At 45.4% G+C, this 19,450-nt stretch overlaps 1 protein-coding gene across 6 annotated transcripts in view; it reads left to right on the top strand.

Annotated features, from left to right (window-relative positions):
* The window catches only part of LOC144724456 (ras GTPase-activating protein nGAP-like), a 589,022-nt gene that overhangs the window by 406,256 nt on the left and 163,316 nt on the right, over positions 1-19,450 (top strand). For all 6 annotated transcript variants that reach the window (XM_078603594.1, XM_078603592.1, XM_078603590.1 and 3 more), the window contains one exon: positions 4,578-4,678. In XM_078603594.1, coding sequence (XP_078459720.1) covers positions 4,578-4,678 — 101 coding nt within the window. The remainder of the gene's footprint in view (positions 1-4,577; positions 4,679-19,450) is intronic.

Below are 19,450 nucleotides of genomic sequence, written 5' to 3'. Positions count from 1 at the left end.
AACGTAGAAACACCTTCAAATACAGCTCATTCTTATGAGCAACACGACTGTGATTCAGCTGATTGTATAAACACACCACCCTCATTCACGTATGACACACAATTTACTAACACGGTCTGAGCCAAAAATCAATGATGAATTCGTTTGTAGGCCACGACTGGAAAATAACAACTCAGGGAAGGAAGGGATGGAAGAGTATGGGTGAGTCATGTATGCAGTCGTGGCAAGTTATTGGCTCTTAACAACAACGATGATGGGATATACACGGTGGCTGCTCACGTGATTGGGGCCTGCATGATGTCATACATGTCGGACGCCACCGTCACGCATGTACACACACAAGACAAAGGTCCCCCATATAGCCTGAACAGATTTTTGGGGTAAGTGCTGTTAGCGAGTATCACCGATGAAAGCCAGCACGCCACATGGAGTGGATGGCCAACACTGTGCCCGTCCCCCTTTGTTTCCCGAGTGGCGATATTTACGCACCGCACAAGGTAATAATTTTAGACTGAGTCGACCTAGGGGAGGCTCAGGACCAGTTCAAATATTCATCACTGTTATCGGTCGTGAGCAGGAATCGAACTCGGGTGGCCAGGTTTGTAGTGCAGTGTGCTAACCACTGCGCCACCACTCCAAAAGACAAAGAAACACGGACTAGCACACTGACATCTGTGCACTGTGACACGTAGCATCGCACCCACGCAAGCAGTCACGTAGAAAGCAAACGTTTCCTTGGAGCCAAAAACTCATTTAAACTCCCGTTTAAAATGCAACGCCATCACATTTGTCGAAATTGCATAAATATTTGTAATTGGTTTAATTCCACCTAAATTGTAAATTACTGAAATTCAATTTAACATTTGTCAAGTTATTTTCAAAGGGTTTTAACAGAATAGCTGCTGGTCGAGTATTTGCGCAAAGCACTTTCGCACACTGAGCGAGCTCCTGTGTCTCTGCGTTGGTGTTTACACGCATGTTCTATTGCTGTAAGAAAGGGGATTGTAAACCCATCGAGACGTGAAGCAGCATTGCCTTTCCTTGCAAGGGCGACCTGGGTTAGATGAAGAGCAGTTTCAATACACAATATTATTTTAAATTAACCAATACAGGCAATCCCCGAGATATGAACGTCCGCACTTACGAACATCTGCACTCACGAACGAACCGCAATGAGACGTTATTAATTTTAACCATCTGACCTGGGTACGTTTGGTCGTACTTATGAACCGAACCGCAGAACTATTTTGTTCGGTGGAGCGATCCTCCGTGAGATGTAAATGAGTGCCAGCATCCCGCATGATGCACAACGCAAGGCAGCATCAGGATTCAAAGTAAGTGAAAATAAAAAGATTTTTTTCTTTTCATGTTACTTTATTTTATGTTTTATTTACTATCCGTACAGTATTACATGCAACATTTATTATTATTTATAAGTTTAACAATGCTTCCTTTGTTTGTTGAACCATAATAACATTTTATAACACTGACCGTGTGTACAATTAAATATTGAGGTCCAAGATACGAACAAATCGGCTTACGAACGCGTCTCAGGAACGTAACCCGTTTGTAAGTCGAGGACTGCCTGTACAGCATTGCCAAATGCTGATCAGTATGTCAAAGTAAAGTTACGATTGAATGAAAATCAGACTTCCTATCGCACATGAAAAACTGCTCTTTTGCTCACTTTATTATCGTTCCATTTTGAATAATTGTTATTAATTTTGTGTTTTCCAAGGTTGTTTACGCGGCAAGCAAATGGCACCACGCAGGTTTCTTTAATTCAGCTCACCGGCCGGCGAATTAACATTGGATACATTCGTACATGTTTATATACCACAACATTTTACGCGAGGTTTCTTGTGAAATGTTTACTCCGCTCATGATTCTGTAATTATTGCAGCGTGTCTGATTAATTTTCAATTTGGTATCATTATTGGACAATTAATGCTGCAAGCTGTTTGGCAAGAAATATTTAGCGTTCTGTGTATTTAATTAGAAAAACGTGAGATCTTCCATTATCCTGGATATGTTTTCATGAAGGTTAAAGCTCTTTCGTCAAAGTGATGCCTGGGCAATATATATGTATATTTAAATATCTTAGCAAACGTGGCATCCAAACATGGGATATTTATACACGACCATACTTCAGTGTAAATGGAACCGTGGTTAGATGCAGCCTCGCAGAATACCCGCATAGAAGGGAAATTCAAAGCACTTTAGCCGTTGAAATCTGCCACTTTAGTGGCATGTGCGCTGAAGTTTTGGCGGCATGGCTGTTATATAATACAGCCATGTGGCGACTCACAGCCATGGAGCATACGGCAGAGGTGCTTCTCGTTTTGTGCCGCAGTGGCGGAATGTTAACTACCTCGCCTGGTATACAGGAGGGCGTGGGTTTGATCTCGACCCTGATGCCTGCTGTTTATTTGGAGTCTGCATGTCCCTCTCCCCCCATGTTCACGTGGATTTTCCTCCGGGTCCTCCGGTTTTTCCCTCCACATTGAGAAACACGAATTTAGAGTATTTGGCTGTTATAAATTTCCACGGGATAAGCCACTTTGTTGAGCTATCATTTGTGGCCAGGTCACTTCTGAAAAAGAGATATATATATAGCTCGGTGAGCCTTACCTGACGGTTTGTAATTTTCCGTTCTTTTGTCTGGACATTGAACAAAGACGGCCACTGCATCGAGCGGCCCTTTCAGATGTGCTTCTGCGGCCATCTGGAACACTCTGCCGATATTAGGAAGCCACTGGAAGTTACGCACTTTTAATTTTAGATTGGAAACTCATTTCTTTGCCACTGCTTTTTGTGTTTAGTGTGGTGTCCTCCCGCACCTCCGAGTCTCACGGTTGGCTACGTATGGTGCGAAAGAAGTTCAACATGCTTACATATGGATTGGATAACAATGATTATGGCAACAGGCCTTGGTAGACGGTTGACATTGGATGGCGATCATGAGAGACGGACATCGGCTGCCTGATCATGGGGGTGGTGATGAGGACGATAGGCATCAGCTGACTTGGGTGGTGGTGGTGAGCATATTGAATTGTTGGCAGTGGTGAGGATCTTAGAGATGTATGTATGTAAGTTCTACATACTTATATTTTGAAACCCACAGATTCACCTTTGTTATGCATTAATTTAATTTACCGAGCTACGTTCGTCAATTAAACTTTTCCTTTTTAAGAGTGGTGCGTGCTTCTCAGCTGTTACACGAAAAGGTAAAATGAACGCAATTACGAGAGATGCTCCAGATTCTGTGATGCCACAGGACATATATGAAGGGTAAGATGGGGGGGAGGCTTAGATGGGTGGCTTCTGGGTTAATGTTTGTTCCAGAGATCTGGGCCGAGACCACTGGGCCCCCCCCCCCCCCCCCCCGCTGGGTTTGAGCCTGCGTATCCGCTAAGGTTGAACGAGGCTCTCAAATGGAGCACATTGACGGGCAGATCTCCAATAACGGCACGCAAAGACATCGTGTGCATTATGCTTTTCATGTAATTTAATTTCAATCGACTCCATGCGGAGGAGCAGTGGGGCAGTGGTTAGTGCACCGCTCTCTGAACCCCATGACCCAAGATGCATTCCCGGCATCGGATCGGCTACCATCAGTGGCGAGTGATACCTGAGAGAGTCCTGGGCACCACCCCCCCCCCCCCCTTCACAGAACTGCACTGACCAGCATGGTGAAGTATGGTCAAACAACCCCCATGAGCAACACAGCTTGGAGAGGACTTCATCCAGCAGTGGATTACCAAAGAACTTAAAATTGCTGTGCTGTATATCACTTGATGAACATGTGCTGAGCCATGATCTCATGGCATAGCTGAGCCCTGTGTTGTGGTAGGATAGAGCATCGCTGTTTCCGCTGTTTCTGACCTGTCATTTGTCAAGGCTGCTCCCTGATGCTTTGTGATGTTCTGTCAATTATCAGAGCTCCACAGAGATGTGTTTAGCCTCACACAGTAATACAATTAAACAATTATAGATAAAAAATAAACGTTTTAGATATGCGATGTTACTAAAATACTCGGTACATTTTATAAGGCAGCTAAACATCTAGTGGCTACGTTAGCCTTCTGCGTATGTTCTGTAGTGAGATGCAAATGGTATTGTGGGTATTTGTAATCGTACACTCTTAAGAAACACCTCGAGCTTTGCTCGTATAGGGATGTAACATTTAATCACAATTATAAACAATCGTCAAGTAATGCCTACAGTAATTACATTGGCGTATTGTTTTTCCGCTTTAAGTGATACATAGCCGTGCACCTGATTTTGGAAAGGACTTATGTTGCAGGTCATCTGTCATGAAGTGTCATGATATTAAAGAAACAGTTCGCATGAGGGCATGCTAGGCTGGTCGTAATTAGTTCACCGGCCCTGGGTTGTCCCTGCAGGCAAATCATCTTCTGTCCTCTTCACGTCAGATTGCTTTGCCTTCCCTCACTTCCCCTACCTCCCTCTCTCGCCCCCCTTCTCCCGCACTGCCGCCACTCCTCTCTCCGTCTCCTCTCATTTACCACTCCCACAAACCCCTGTCGCTTCCCCACTCCCGCTTTTCTCGACAGGGGCTTCTGCGTCTGAGGACGTCGCTGAAGCGCAGGAAAAGCAAGCTGGAGCGCAACGCGAGCTTCCGGCTGCCCATGCTGCGCGCGACAGACGGCGAAAGGTACGGCCCACGCGTCGTAACGCACGCGCCCGCCACGGCGACGGGCGCTTCACGCGGCCGAGGGCCGTCAAGCCGGCCTGCTGACGGCACCCACCCTCTTGTTGCCGAGTGGCCGGCCCTTTTAACCCGCTTTCGATGATGTACGTGCATATCATGAAAACGAAACCGGAAGAAAAACTAGAATAAACTAACTTTATTGGTACCGAGGCTACCACAAGGCAATGCGGCATGGCGTGTGTGGCACAGTTTGGCGCCAGCTATCATAGAGTGCATTCATGTCCCGACGGTTCTCTGCAGTGAGCACATTGTCTTTCAAAAACAACGGTGCTTTGCCTCTCTCACGTGCTCAGAACGGGAAAGGGTTCATTCGTACAGAAAACTCCCGTCCCCAGTGATGAGCTGCACCCACGTGTGGCACTGGAGAAACGGGCACCTTCCCCCCTGCCCCACCCCAATTCTTTTTTATTTGCCACAGTCTGTGCAAGTTGGTTTTGTTCATAAGGTCCATTTTTGCTCTAGGTTTCAACAATACGTGTAGATACACGGGCGGCCAGTGTTGGTATTTTGGCCAGGAGGTGGCTGTCGGGGCTCTTGAGTAGTAACCGTGCCATCCGCGTCAGCCACCGTGCATTAAGGATGCGTGTTGCAGACCTGCGCGGTGTAATACCGCGCGCCATTGTTGCGTTTCCACAGGATGTTCAAAGCGAATGTGGGTTTCCATCGATCTGGAGCCCCCCCCCCCTCTTCTTCCCGTCTCATTTCAAACGTGCAGCACTTGCAGTTGCTGTTTTGCCCGCAGCTCGACCTGCCCGCTGCTGCTGTGCTCCGTTCAGTGCACCGCGTTCGCTTTCCCAGTGCAGCCACGGTGACGTGCAGTAGCAACGTTCCGTTCGCAAACAAAAAATCTCAATTGCATTTTTTGCACCCATCAAGTCCAGCGATCACAATGATTTGGTGCACACTGAGTTCAGTCAATTGTGTGATCGCCAAACAGCTGGTGTGACAGGTAAGATGTTGAAGCTGTGTCTGGATAACAGAATTTGGCTTCACACTGTGAGCTTGAATTGTATGCCACATGTAAGACTAATTACCCATTTGTTTCCTCAAGCGCAAAGATACTGTGATATTGACACCACTTTTCTTTTTCATGATCAAATATTTCCTGCCATGACACGGACGTTGACAAAGAAAATGGGGGAAAAAACCCCGAGCAGTGCACAGAGTAGCGTGGCAAAATGCTTTCTGGGAATTTCTCTGAGAAACAGAAAGAGGATTTGAGAAATAAGACGCAAGTCACAGTCTTCTTGTTGACTGAAGAAAATAAAAATGGCGTTGGGCGGGGACATGTCGCTTACAATGGATGAGGGCTGATGGACTAGACAGGTGATGGAAATGGCCGGAATGAGATGCATTGAATGTTTTGCATCAATCGTGAGACTACGAGGGATGGCAATGAGATGGAGAGGCCTTACCCCAGCAGCAGGACTTCGATCGTGTCTGTTTTGACGACAAAGTGTCTTCATGCGGTCGTATCGCTGCACGCTGTGCCGCAGGGTCGTGAAGAGGGACAGTCAAGTTGAAGGAGGTATGGGGGAATTAGAAACAGCTGAGGCATGATGGTATTATCTTCAGAATTTATGGGCACAGGAGACGTATGTATGTATGTTGAACTTATTTCACACCGTACGTAGCCAACCGTGCTGATCGGAGGTGCGGGGAGACGGTGAACAGCTGTGCAAGCAGTAGGAGGATTATTGCACACGAGCTGAGGTTGCGTTGATCGTAAGCAAAAGCGTACGAGGATAGTCTCTCATCTTACTCTCAACACGCAGAGGCAGGCTGAGCGAGGGCGTTCTGGACAGCGGACAAACCGCCCACAAAACGTCGCGGAGATGCAGCAACTGTTTCTTCTACCTGGTTGGGGCTGTCAGGTCGTTGGCCTTTCCTTATAATCGGTGGCATTGTTTACTTGTCCATGGCCTAATTAACCAGAGCGTAGGGTGTGGATTTCACTCGGTCTGAAAGAGGAGGGTAATGTCGCAGAAGCAACATTACCTTATCGAGTTCATTTCCAGAGTGAATGTGTCGCAGAAGCGACATTGCAAAAGTTTTTTTCAGTATTCTGTGATTGCAGTTTGTTTGGCATGGGGCTTTGATTGTGACGATGCTTTGTTTACGTGTATGTTTTGCAACGAATATATACTTCCATAGGCCCTGTTACTATAGATACCAATCTTCATGGATTCATTTCACAGCAAAGCAACAAACGTTCTGTAATTTACACTACTTCAAACAATTGCTGCTGTTTCCATCTCGCAGTGTTCACTCTGGAAATGAACTCGATTAGGTGGCTAAGTGGATTAGGATGTTCGTGCTAAGCTTGTGCTGGTGTGTTCTTGGCTTTCGACCCATGCAGCCACCCAAGATTAAACATGTCTAAACTTAGACATTTAATAGTCACAGCCTAGTCGTCAGTGACTAATTTATCTGTTTGGCTTATTTGGCAGCGAATCACAGGAAGAAAAGGTTACTCTTCTGTACTGCTGTCCAGTGCAGCCCGATATTGTGGTAATATTTGGTCAGTAAGGCACTTCTATGAACTCAGGGTTCAGGGTTATTAGATCATTTCCAAGTCCTTTCTCATCGTGGCATTTGTTTGACATGACTGCTTCGGAAGGAAAGTGCAAGCCTATAGCCCAGTTGGCATGTGATTGGTAAAAATCCAAAAGTAAAATGGATGAAAGATAGCAAGAAGTGTCGTATAATAATACATGGATGCATGCATGTATATGCTCTTCCTGAATGCACAAGTGTGCAGGGAAGATTGAGTGACTGCATTTTGGTAATTAAATGCCCCATGAAGAGGTAGGTGTTGTCACTATCCTATGCATTCTAGGTGGATTGCTTTGCTCTTTCACCAAATGTACATCCTGACCTGTGTCTGCAGATGTTGCTGAAGGCAGTTGAACTTCTGAATTGTTCACCTTGGCATCTGAGGCATGATCACGTGTTATTCTTTTTTGAAAACGATGCAGCTTGTATTGGAACTTCTTTGTGTTTTGCCTGATAATATTCTAGAACTAGAGCATTTGTGAGTCATCACAGCGAGCCATTGAGTGCTTTGTTAATTTTCCAGGCAATTTATGACTTTGGTCAATATTGTGGTCATTTATGATATCAATGGAGCCCCTTTATAGGCGTTTTGCGTTGGCTTGTTTTAATGGTGTCGTTAGGACACGTGTGTGGAACAGGGACGTGCGGTCAGGGGAGGCAGAGCCTCACCGGCACTACTCCAATGAAAATATCTGTTACGAAAAGTAATAAAATATAATAATCAAATAAAATAAATATTAAGATTTTTCCACTGATCTGTGTTATAAATGTCATTTCTGTACGATTTCAATCGTTTTTATAGTCAACATCGCCAAATTTGCGGAGCTCCGCTGCAAATACAGGAAGAGACGAGAGGTGAGGCAGCGACGAGCTCAGCCTCCCCTCTGATTGCACAACCCCTCAGTAACTGGATGGAGCGCGGGCAATAAGCGCGTGCCTGTTACTATCTCTCTGTGTGTCACAAATGTAATGTTTGTAGACCCCTTCATTTCATGTCCTCGCCTTCCATACTCCAGGTAACTTATTTCACATATGTGTATAAAGGTATTTAGGCTCGCTGGTCTCGTCATGAAACTGGGGAGGCAGCTATCACATCTGCCTCACTGAGGGGGACGTGTTTAACACGTCTCCCTCAGTGAGGCCACGCCCCCCTAAAGTGAGGACACACCCCCCTTAGTGTGTGAATCTGGCTCTGACACGAGCCAGTGCCTCCCCAGTCACTGGTGTGGGAGGGGAGATTTGTCAGGGTTTGGCTGCAGGGCTCTGCGTTGAGATGTGTTTGGGACGGCTGCCCAGCTGACAATGCCAGTGAAGTCTACGCGCTTTGCTCACTTGCCACCACCACCACCACAAAATCAGCCCTCAACCCCTTTGACTTCCTGCAGCCATCAAGCAATTTCTGCAGAGAACTGCATAGTGCGTTGCAAGTGACCTATGTAAAATTACGCGTTTTACTGTACAAGGACTCCTCTGCTTACGAACATTCGACTTACGAACTTTCAAAGATACGAACAAACCTCTTCGTATGTGCATTTGCCTGTTCGGACCGAGAGTCCTACAGTAAGTTCAATACCGCGCAATAGATGGTGGTGGTGGCATCTGCATCTGCAGAACGTGAAGAACCGGTCGCATCTACAGGAGATTATACAACTTTAAAAGCCATTCCCCGTGTTTAGTGTACATATTTTGAATCGACAGGAGTAAAGTTGGGATTTACGAACAAATCAACTTACAAACAGACCTGGAGCCTAACTCGTTCGTAAGTTGAGGAGTCCCTGTATTTCTCACGGATTTCCCTGCCGTGGTGTAACGTTAAGCACACTGGACTTGAAATCCAAAGGTCGCTGGTTTTATCTGACCCCCCCCCCCGCCTCTGTCCACCCAGAAATGGGTGATCGTCAGTCTGTCGATGGGTAAGTCGTGTGTGGTGGAGTTGAATGTGGTAATCCCACCTCTTCAGGGTTGTTTGCCCAGCGTGGAAGAGGAGGCCAAATACCCTCTACAGAAGCTTTCTAGAGCTCCCTGTAGTGTACGCTGCTCTTCCAGAAGTGGCTTAAGCAAGCAATTTCAGGCATGCTCGTTTATCTATTACCTAAAGGTGCCACAGTGGCGAGATGTTAACTACCTCGCGAGGTATACAGGAGATCATGGGTTCGAACCTGACCCTGACGCCTGTATATATTGAGTTTGTGTGTCTCTCTCCCTGTGGTCGTGTGGATTTTTCTCCGGGTCTTCCGGGTTTTCCCTTCACATCTAGAATCAACATCACGCATTTCGAGTGTTTGGCTGCGAAACATTTCCCCGTGATCAGCCGCTTCGTTGAGTTGTCATTTGTGGCCAAGTCGTCTCTGAAAAAAGAGCTATGTAGCTCGCTGGGCTTTACCTGGTAAGATAACGATAGCAAATGGTGCTTGTTTGTAACAATTGTATGAGCTCATGGTCAGTGTAGTTACTGTTTTTGGTGAGTATTTGTGCATTTTAATTACACGCTCAGCTGGTAGTGTCATCGAAATATTATTTTAAACAGTTTCAGTGATAAAATGTATGTTGCCAGATAATTTCCACAATTATGTTCGCAAGAGAAGAGTTGTGAGTTGCTGACATTTTTACTCGCGTTTGATACATTCTTAGGTGCATTAGGCATTCCCGGTAATAAATAAATATGCAGGGCAGTCATGATTTTTGGCTGACTACTCAAATAATGCTTAAGTTGTATATTTATTGAACTCCAGTTGAATTATTCTGTTCACTGAAGAGGAAATTCACATAGTAGTCCGGCACAGTATGTGATATTCTAATTTTTTAAATAGAGCTCTCTTTTAAAGCGTACACTGTTAAAGAAATTAACTAATTTAGTTAACATTTCTGATACGTTTTCAGATGGATGGAGTAAATGCTCGGCAGGTAGACAGTGGACAGGCACAGGTTTAGCTCCTCACCTCGGCATCTCAGTGAATTTCCACAATCCAGAGTCACGCTCTGTCGAGAGTGCCTCCAGCGTGTGCTACAGGGCCCGTGGCGCCAGGAACGGCATGGAGGCCTTGGAGGTGCACGATGCTGGCTGTCCCCTGGCTGTCCACTGGCTTTCCGCTCGCTGTCCTCTCGCTGCTCACTGTACTCTACGGCCCTGACTTCATTGCCATAGTTTTGACCCCGAGTCAAGATTGTCATTACAAGCAAAGTCATGACGAAGACGACTTCGATTTGACCCGTGGAGGTCATCTGCTGTGTTTAACTCCACTGGTCTTGTAAGACACGGTGAATCGTTGCTGGTGCGTATGAGTAGAAATCATGAAATCAAAGTGTCTTCATGCTCAACTGAGCTACGCGTTAGTGCTAATATTTCTTCTAGTGATGCAAATTCCACATTCTCATGGCGGGTCCCATTACGTCAATTATAATGACCACTGTGACTTCTCACAGAGTAGCACCTGCTCTGTTGACCCTATAAGGATAATGGGCCGAGTCGGTTGAACTCACAACGTATTTATTGTGTCTATAGTGCTGTGATCACAGCGTCAACTGGCTAGATAGAGTAAAAACATAAACATTTTTCTCGCTATGCCCACTTAAAATAGTGCTTTTACGTCTTTGAAAATTCTGCGCGTGTTTTCGCCTTGGTATTGATCGCCATATAGCCATTGCCAAGTGTGATGACAGCCTTCTATTCGCACCAGTAGACGTATAGCCGAGTGATTGGCCACACCACCTCTTGATTTACTGATGTGCGTTTGATTGAGTGGTGAGATGTCTCACCCCGCAATGCTAATGAACAATTCCATGGGGCTTGGGCAGAGGCGAACACCCGTGTACGTTATTCTTATGCGAGCTTTGCTTTCCCGCTATGTATGACACACACTTCCCCTGATGAATTATGGGAACGCGCTGTGCAATACAAATGCCGTACCCTTTTAACTCAAATACTACCTCTATCCTTTCTGGTAATTTATAAAAAAAAATTCAGACCTCTTTAAGCATGCATTTCGTGTAACTATAATTTTAAATTTTCTGAAAATTACAAACGTGTCATTCTCCAGCATAAACTGATATCACATCAGGCAGTACCATGAGCATTGTTTATTTCAAGAATATTTTATAATTTTTTGCAGTTCAGCATTAAAACAATAAAATGCTGTGCTAATGTCAATTGTTAAATGTATGTGAATATCACCAATGATATTTTGCAATGGTAAATATGGTGAATTTAGATTTGTACATTATTTATTACTTTATTTCCTTGCAACTAATGACAAAAAAGACAGATTTTCCTGCTTGGCCATTAACTGGTTGTGGCAAAAGCTCTGAGTGAGCACCGATTAACATTCGCATGGCCTGATAGAGGACTAGTTGGGCGAACAGCCTGCCTTGCTGGACTTGTGCGACGTTGACGACACCACACCAGTTGACCTATGGGAGGCTCACGCAAAGCTTAGATGGACGCTGCTTCGAGTGTGCAGGGCCAGGAAACAAACCTGGACCATTGTGATTGTCAAAGTGCTTCCCTGTGTGAACGAGCGTTGAGGTGGCGCTCCGTTTCCACCCTGAGCTCGTGGTGTAAATTCAGCCTGAAGCAGCTGTATGACCCAGCATCATGGCCAGCCCATGGTGACCCCGCCACCACACTGGGTATTTGGGGCGTGCAGACTTAGGGGCGGTCCTGGCCAGACGTACGCAGACAAGGACAAGGCTCCTCTATATAATCTTCTGTGGAAGATGGTGTTGGCAGTTTCCTAGACAGGCCGGCGCAATGCACTAAGGCTTCGCCTGTAACTGTGCAGACCGTAAGGGCAGACTGTGTTCGCAAACACCTATTAAGACGAAAGCAGCTGCACAATGGAGCATCCCTGTAACGTGGCCCTTAATCAGAGGGGGGAGCATACAGAAAGCCGAGGAAGGTGGGGGCCACGTGACACAGACCGATGTGAAACAAACGTCAAACGAGCTTTGAACAAATGTAAAAAAACGCGAAACAAAACGAAGTAACAAGATGTTCCACTTTCATCCATCGTGCCCTTCTGCGCTGACTCTCACTTGCTGGGTACGCGAGGAAAGGCCGCGACGCCCATCGCTTCACCCTACTCATTTTTATACCAACGTTTTTTTGGTTTGACGATAATAAATTATCACAACTGACTGAGCCTTCATTCGGGGGGGGGGGGGGGGCGTGGTGAGGGGGGGGCTTAGCCCCCTCTCCAGCCCCCTCCCCACTCGACCCCTACGATGGCTGCACGAAAGCGCAGCTCCCCACCCCAACTTTTGTTATTTTTTGCTGAGATGGGCGATGTTTAGTGACGTGCAGATATGCATTATTAGTTGAGATAGTTGTGAATGCGGTTCCGATACCCCGCATGCGCAGTCCTTGTGCGAGCGTCGTGAAATGCAGAGAGTTTGCCAAGGAGCTCAGTAGACCTCGCTTCACACGGTGGGCTAACGAGCAGCTGCTGCTGCAGCCTTGACTGATGGAAATCGGCAAGCGAGGAAGTCGCAAATCAAATTACGGGGAAATATTGTCAAGTCACAATTAATTGCACAGAGTGGATAAGTGAGCGATGCCTGCAACACACAGATGCTTTAATGAATATGCCCGACTCTTGCTTCTGCTGTGCCGATAATAGTGGCGGCATATCTGGGTTTGTCATTGGCTTTTTCTTTTCGCATTTTCAGTAATTGCCCAATATATTGCGCTGCTCATTACGCCGCGGATTTGGATATGCTGTTGATTGCGTCATGTTCACCCCACCAAAAATAACAAGGTACGAGGATAGATGAAACGAAAAAATAGAAATGAATATGATTTGTTGATGGTGGGGATCAGTGCTTCGCAACGGGTGGTTGTGGCACGGTGGCAAAGTCTGGCAGCCGTCAGCCCCCACCCACCGGCCCACTTTTAACTTCCTCGGTCGTGCATGCACAGTTGGGCAAACAGACGCTGAGACTGACAAGAACTAAACTATTTTTCATTTTACCAGGTAAGGCCTACTGAGCTATGTAGCTCTTTTTTTAGAAGTGACCAGGCCACAAATGTAGCTCAGCGAAGTAGCTTATCACGTGGAAATTTCTACCCCAAATACTCAAAACCAATGTTTCTAAATGTGGAGGGAAAAACCGGAGGACCCGGAGAGAAATCCACGTGATCACCGAGAGAATATGCAAATTCCAAATATACAGACGTCAGGGTCGGGATCAAACCCACGACCTCCTGCATACCAGGCGAGGTAGTTAACATCTCGCCACCATGACACACACAGTAATAAGGAGAGACACAGACAGAACAGAGACATGCAAGCACATGCATGATTGTTCCATTATGATGTGGGTAGCCTATAACGTGAGTCTTATTCATGTCCCCCAATGCTCGCGTTATTTTGGGCTTTTACTCTACATTCCAGTTGTGTTTTGGGCAGCTGGTCCTGACGTGAAGACATTTATATTTGCAGCTGTTACAGCTCGTAGTGCCTTCAATATGCCTCTTATAATCACTATGGACACACATCATAACTGAAATTGTGAAAATCGTCAATGGAAATTCTACTTTAAATGACAAACAAATTATAATTACTTTATTCCCCGAGTGATTGGTGACCAGATTGAGACCATAAACACAATACGCTTGATAACCCAGTTTAATAATTAATTGGTTGCTGCCCGGACTCAAACCCATGGTCTCAGTGGTTCTGGCTCAGTGGTCTGACATGCATGTTGGTGCTCTGCATCACGTGACTATCTTGTGGGGTACTTGTGTGGCTTAAATGCTGCAATTCTGCACAAGGAACATTAGATCCGAAGGGATCTACAGAATGCTGGGTTTTCAAGTGATTTCTGAGAAAAGTAAATGTCTAACATTTGCAACAATAATTCTCAGACATGCATATTTGTTGCACAAGATGCTTGGGAAGCACAGTTTCGCCACGGACCATTCCTTTGTTTCTTGTGCCAGATGACTGACTGTGACGTCGTGACGGAAATGCTCTTCTACCAACACCAGTCGTGCTCCGTGTTGCATCATGGCTCTCGTTGCATTCAAGTCGATGCTGCAAATGCATGCAGTCGCACGCTTGTGAAGTTACAGCATCCAAGGAGGTCTCGATAAACATCGCTGTGTGTTGCAGTCTTACTCTGTTCACGTACGTCCCATGACATTTTTAAATCATCTTAGTTTAATGCATTAAAATGTACCACACGGGGACCATACACACGCTTAGGGCTAGTAACAAATGAGAAATCGCTTTTATTTAAAATAGCTTTAAATTGAGCACCTTCAATTAGCCACGGCAAATATACCACAATTGACCCTCTGTGGATATGTCACTTATCTAAAGTGCAGAATCTTGTGCTTGCAATCCATGAAGGGAATTGGTCCGGATTAAATAGAAGTGATGCGGGGAGACCAAGTGAAGCGTTGAAGAGGAAATTAATGTCCGCGTTTTGGAATCGGGGTATGGGGACCCAAGTGACTTGTGATGTGAATCGAGTGGGTTTCCAACGAGACCACGTGGGGTCCATGCAATCTCCAGCTGGAGGTGTTACTCCCCCTCGCTCGTGGGAGCGAGAGTGGAGAGGGCCCAAAGGCCCTCTTTGGCAGCAGGGCTTTTGGAGGTGGCATGTGCTGCAGAAAACACACAGGACAGTAGAAATTATTTGCTTTACTTTTCACTGCAGAGCACTTTGTGCGTTCGTGTAAGATCGCGGGACCATGAGGGATGGCGACGGCATAAACCAGCGTTGGTCTAGCAGTGGATAGACCTTGGCCAATGGTGATGATGAAATGTAAAAACCGTACCACCTGTGTGACTGACATTGCCGTATAGCCAACTAAATATATTATCAGATTTACGTGACACGTCGTTTTTCGCAGCCAATATTATGATTCATATTTTTTTTTATTCAACACAATCGTCAATGACGCTGTAGAGCCTTAAACGAGAGAAAAAAACAGTGGCATTCCGTGCAATGGTCCATCCCCACAGATCATAAATGGAGAGGCCAGTGAAATTCACATATGCAAAGGTGTTTTTATTTATTAAATAAGCATATGAGTATATCATATGGCTATTTAAAAACTGATTGGAAACAAAAAAGAATGCAATTCTCAACAGGCCACATGGTGTTAAGTGCAGTCTCCGATTGCTATAAACGCCGTGTCTCTGGCCTCCCTAATAACGCTATGTAACATGATTTTTGTTCCTAGGTAGTAAGTGTTATTTTGTAATTGCTTATGCCAAAAAAGTTTAGAAAATGGCTATTATTCCCCACAAACTTTGCTTTTGTGACCAGGGCATTGATATTTAAAAATTTACATCTTTTCAATGAGAAAACGGGCGAATTTTTGTCTTTTCGTTCACATGAAGTCAGCAAAAAACAACATTAATCAAAATTAACATGTATTTATACTAAAGTAATGCAAGTAGTTTTTCTAGATGTACGATTATACTGTAAATCACTTTCATGAATCAGCCCCCAAATATAGTCTCCCATCATATTCTTGTTATACTGTCCTTGGTAGTGGCGTTTAAAGTCCAGTATATCCTGGTGGAAGCGCTCGCCTTGCTTTTCCGAGTACGCTCCCATTTTTTCCTTGAATTTATAAAGATGTGCATCAAGGACATGGACTTTGAGGGACATCCTACAGACCATTGTGCTGCAGTTCTTCACCAGTCTCAACCAGCTCCATGTAGTTTTCGACCTTGTGATTGCCCAGGAAGCCACGAACCACTGCGACAAAGCTGTTTCAAGCCGCTTTCTCCTTACTCGTGAGCTTCTTGGGGAATTTATTGCAACTCCAGGATCTTCTTTATCTGTGGTCCGACGAAGACACCGGCTTTGACCTTTGCCTCAGGCATCATAGGGAAGAAGTCTTGAAGATACTTGAAGGCTGCCGACTCCTTATCTCCAGCTCTGATAAATTGTTTCATAAGGCCAAATTTGATGTGCAGTGGTGGCATCAGCACCTTCCGGGGGTCCACCAGTGGCTCCCACTTGACGTTGTTCCTCCCCACAGAGAACTCGGTCCGCTATGGCCAGTCCTGCCTGTGGTGCGCCCGGGTGTCCCTGCTGTCCCAAAGGCAAAGATAGCAAGGAAACTTTGTAAAACTGCCTTGGAGACCCATCAGGAATGCCACCATTTTGAAGTCTCCGATGACCTCCCAGCCGTACTCATCATACTTCAAGGCATCCAGCAAGGTCTTGATGCTGTTGTAATCCTCTTTGAGGTGCACCGAGTGAACCAGGGGAAGAGACGGGTACTTGTTACCATTATGGAGCAGCACGGCTTTGGGGCTCCTGGATGAGCTGTCAATGAAGAAGCGCCACTCATTCTGATTACAGGCGATTCCGATTGCCTCGAACAGACTGGTCACATTGTGGCAGAAGCAGAGCCCATCTTGACGGGTGAAGAAGCTGCAAAAAGTTTGGTGACGCTTCCTCTGATCTGCGACTTGCACACTTTCATCCAACAAGCTCCACTGCTTGAGCCTAGACGTCAAAAGCTCGGCATTGGACTTGGTGAGACCATGATCTCTGATCAAGGCATTGAAGTATTTTTGGTTGGGGTAGTATGAGTTTCTCTCCTCAGCACCACCTCTGAAATTGTCATCTAGATCTACAACGTCTTCTTCGCTCTCTGACTTGCTGCTCTCTTCTAAAGACTGCTGCTCTCCCTCCGGCGGAGTGGGTACGGGGAGCTCATGGCAGTGTGGCACCGGGGCGATGGATTAAGGGGTGGTCCGGATACGTGATAGCAGGTGCATTCTTGCCAGTCCGACGTGTGGAAGGGCCCACCATGCAGAAGTAGCAGTTGCCTGAGTGGGATAGCGAACTTCATGGCTCTCTTTTCCAATTTGTACCATCCAACAAAAATACATTTATTTCACCCATGACTAATGTGTAAGAGATTCTCGCAACATTTTTCAAATATGATTTATTTTTTCAATAACATTGAAAATTGTAAAATATTTAAAATTTAATAAATTTAAGAATTATTTATTTTTTAGAAAATTTTATAACATCAAATTTCAAGCAACAATTGTCCATCTTACCTTCTAGAGTTTTTTTTTCATTGTTTGCAGGTGAAATGAGGTGCCCAGGGTTTGTTTTTTATCCCTGACAGGCATGCCAAAATATGCCTTGTAGGCCTCACACATCTTAGCAGATGCTTCCACAGAGTAGTTTTTCACTCTGGTCTTAATAAATTGGCCGCAGACATAGCAAAATGCATCTGCCGGATGCTTGCAGCCTCTTGATGCCATCTCAGAAAAATGCAGAAAGGTATGCACTTAGGCAGCTGGAACTAAACTTAACTGGTGGGCTTAAGGCCCCTATATTTACACTACTATTTATATTACTGGAAAGTTTTTGAATGTTATAGAAGTTGCACCAAGTTTACTCAATGCTGAATCTTTCTGGAATGTTCTGGAAAAGAGGTACATTTCAAAATATCACTGTTCTGGTCACACAAGCAAAGTTTGTGGGGAATAATAGCCATTTTCTGTACTTTTGAGGCATAAGCAATTAGGAAATAACACTTACTACCCAGGAACAAAAAAATATTGTTACACAGTGTTATGTGCGATGAAGAAGGGCCATTGCCCAGAATGTCACCCATTAAATATTTATGTTTTTTGTTTAAGGCCACACGCTGTTGACATTGATGAACCATGTTGAGTGGTTTTGTTCATTGTGCTTTGGGCACCACCGCCAACACAGCATCGTTAGATAAACTTATCAATACATTTTTGGGTTAGGCCACGTAATGATCTTGACGCATCTGTGTCGTCAAGACCCACCACCACCCAATGTAGCCAAACAATGTAGATTGCCACGGGCACACGCGTTTAATAACGCACCAATAATGATTGTTACGGCTCACGGGTGAGACAAAGAACGATTCTCACAGCCACATTTAGCAATTACGTCGTTATTGTTTTCCTTATTTATACAGACACATGATGCACATCCATCCACACTGTGGAGTTAAACATGCGCAGTACATATAGTTTGTCTCTATGTACGTTGTACAATGTGTGTATTGTTTCAAGCAGACTGACAACCAGCATTGCTCCTTGCTTATAACTCAGTTTTAGGATGCCCTTTCGTTGCCAATTAAACACATTTACGCATTTCTCTGGGGGCTTTTTCAAATGTAGTCATTATGGAAAATTGAGAAGCAACATCGGCAAAAGCAACAAATATTCTATCCCTAATTTGATTGTTGATGTGTCCAGGGCATCTAGCCACTCACAGATCTCGCTGAATGCGGTTTCTGCTGGAAATACAAAACGGTACCACGCGCTACTGCTAATTAGCATTCATCACGTACTGAGCATTGGTTTACATGGCTCCACCCCGTGCAGGCACAAAACAAACCGAAGAGAGAGAGGGAAATGATAGTAATGACGGTACCCTCATTTATTTATGGCACGTTACATCTTTAAAAATATCTTTCATAAGAATTATACGACTCACAAGATGTGACTCCCGCTCTAGATACCTTTGTGGTTTGCGGTGTATATTTTAACTTCGAACGCTCTGCCCGGATTTAACGGTCAATATTTTAGCCATTGGCCAAGAATGTTAACATTTCAGCCCAGCGCCCTCGCATTGTTTACTCAAACGAAGAGAACATTTTTTCGCCGAGACTTGACGAGCAACTAAGGTCACCGCTGTTTATGAACGACATTAATTCTGCATCGCTCACCTGATGGCCAGAGCAACATTGTTGGTGCTAACAGGAGGGCACTTTCGAGGCAGTCGCAGTGCATTGTGGGTAGAGAGCCCACTGAGAGACGCCTCTCGTTTTAAGGGGACACCTGGTTAACGCTGCGTATGTAATAAGAGACACGATTGTGCGGTGAAAACAAAAATAATACACAATTGTGAGAAACACGAAGACAAATATCCCCCATTTTAGCCTTAACAGACTGTTGGGGCAAGTGCTCCTAGCGAGCACCAAATGAAGGCCAGCACGGCGTACGAGGGGATGCGTAGCCAGCGCCATGCCCAGCCACCATCGTCTCGTGGCGATATTTAAACACAGCACCAGGTACTCAATTGAGGCTGAGTCGACCTCGGGAAGCCCAGGACTAGTTCATATAATCGCCACTAGTGTTGGCCGTGAGCCGGAATCAAACTTGAGTCACTGGGTTCGTAGCGCAGCACGCTAAC

Source organism: Lampetra planeri, chromosome 20 (genome assembly GCF_965212315.1).
Source record: "Lampetra planeri chromosome 20, kcLamPlan1.2.h2, whole genome shotgun sequence".
NCBI classification, from domain to species: Eukaryota; Metazoa; Chordata; class Hyperoartia; order Petromyzontiformes; family Petromyzontidae; genus Lampetra; species Lampetra planeri.
This window is presented reverse-complemented; position numbering and strand designations above follow the sequence as displayed.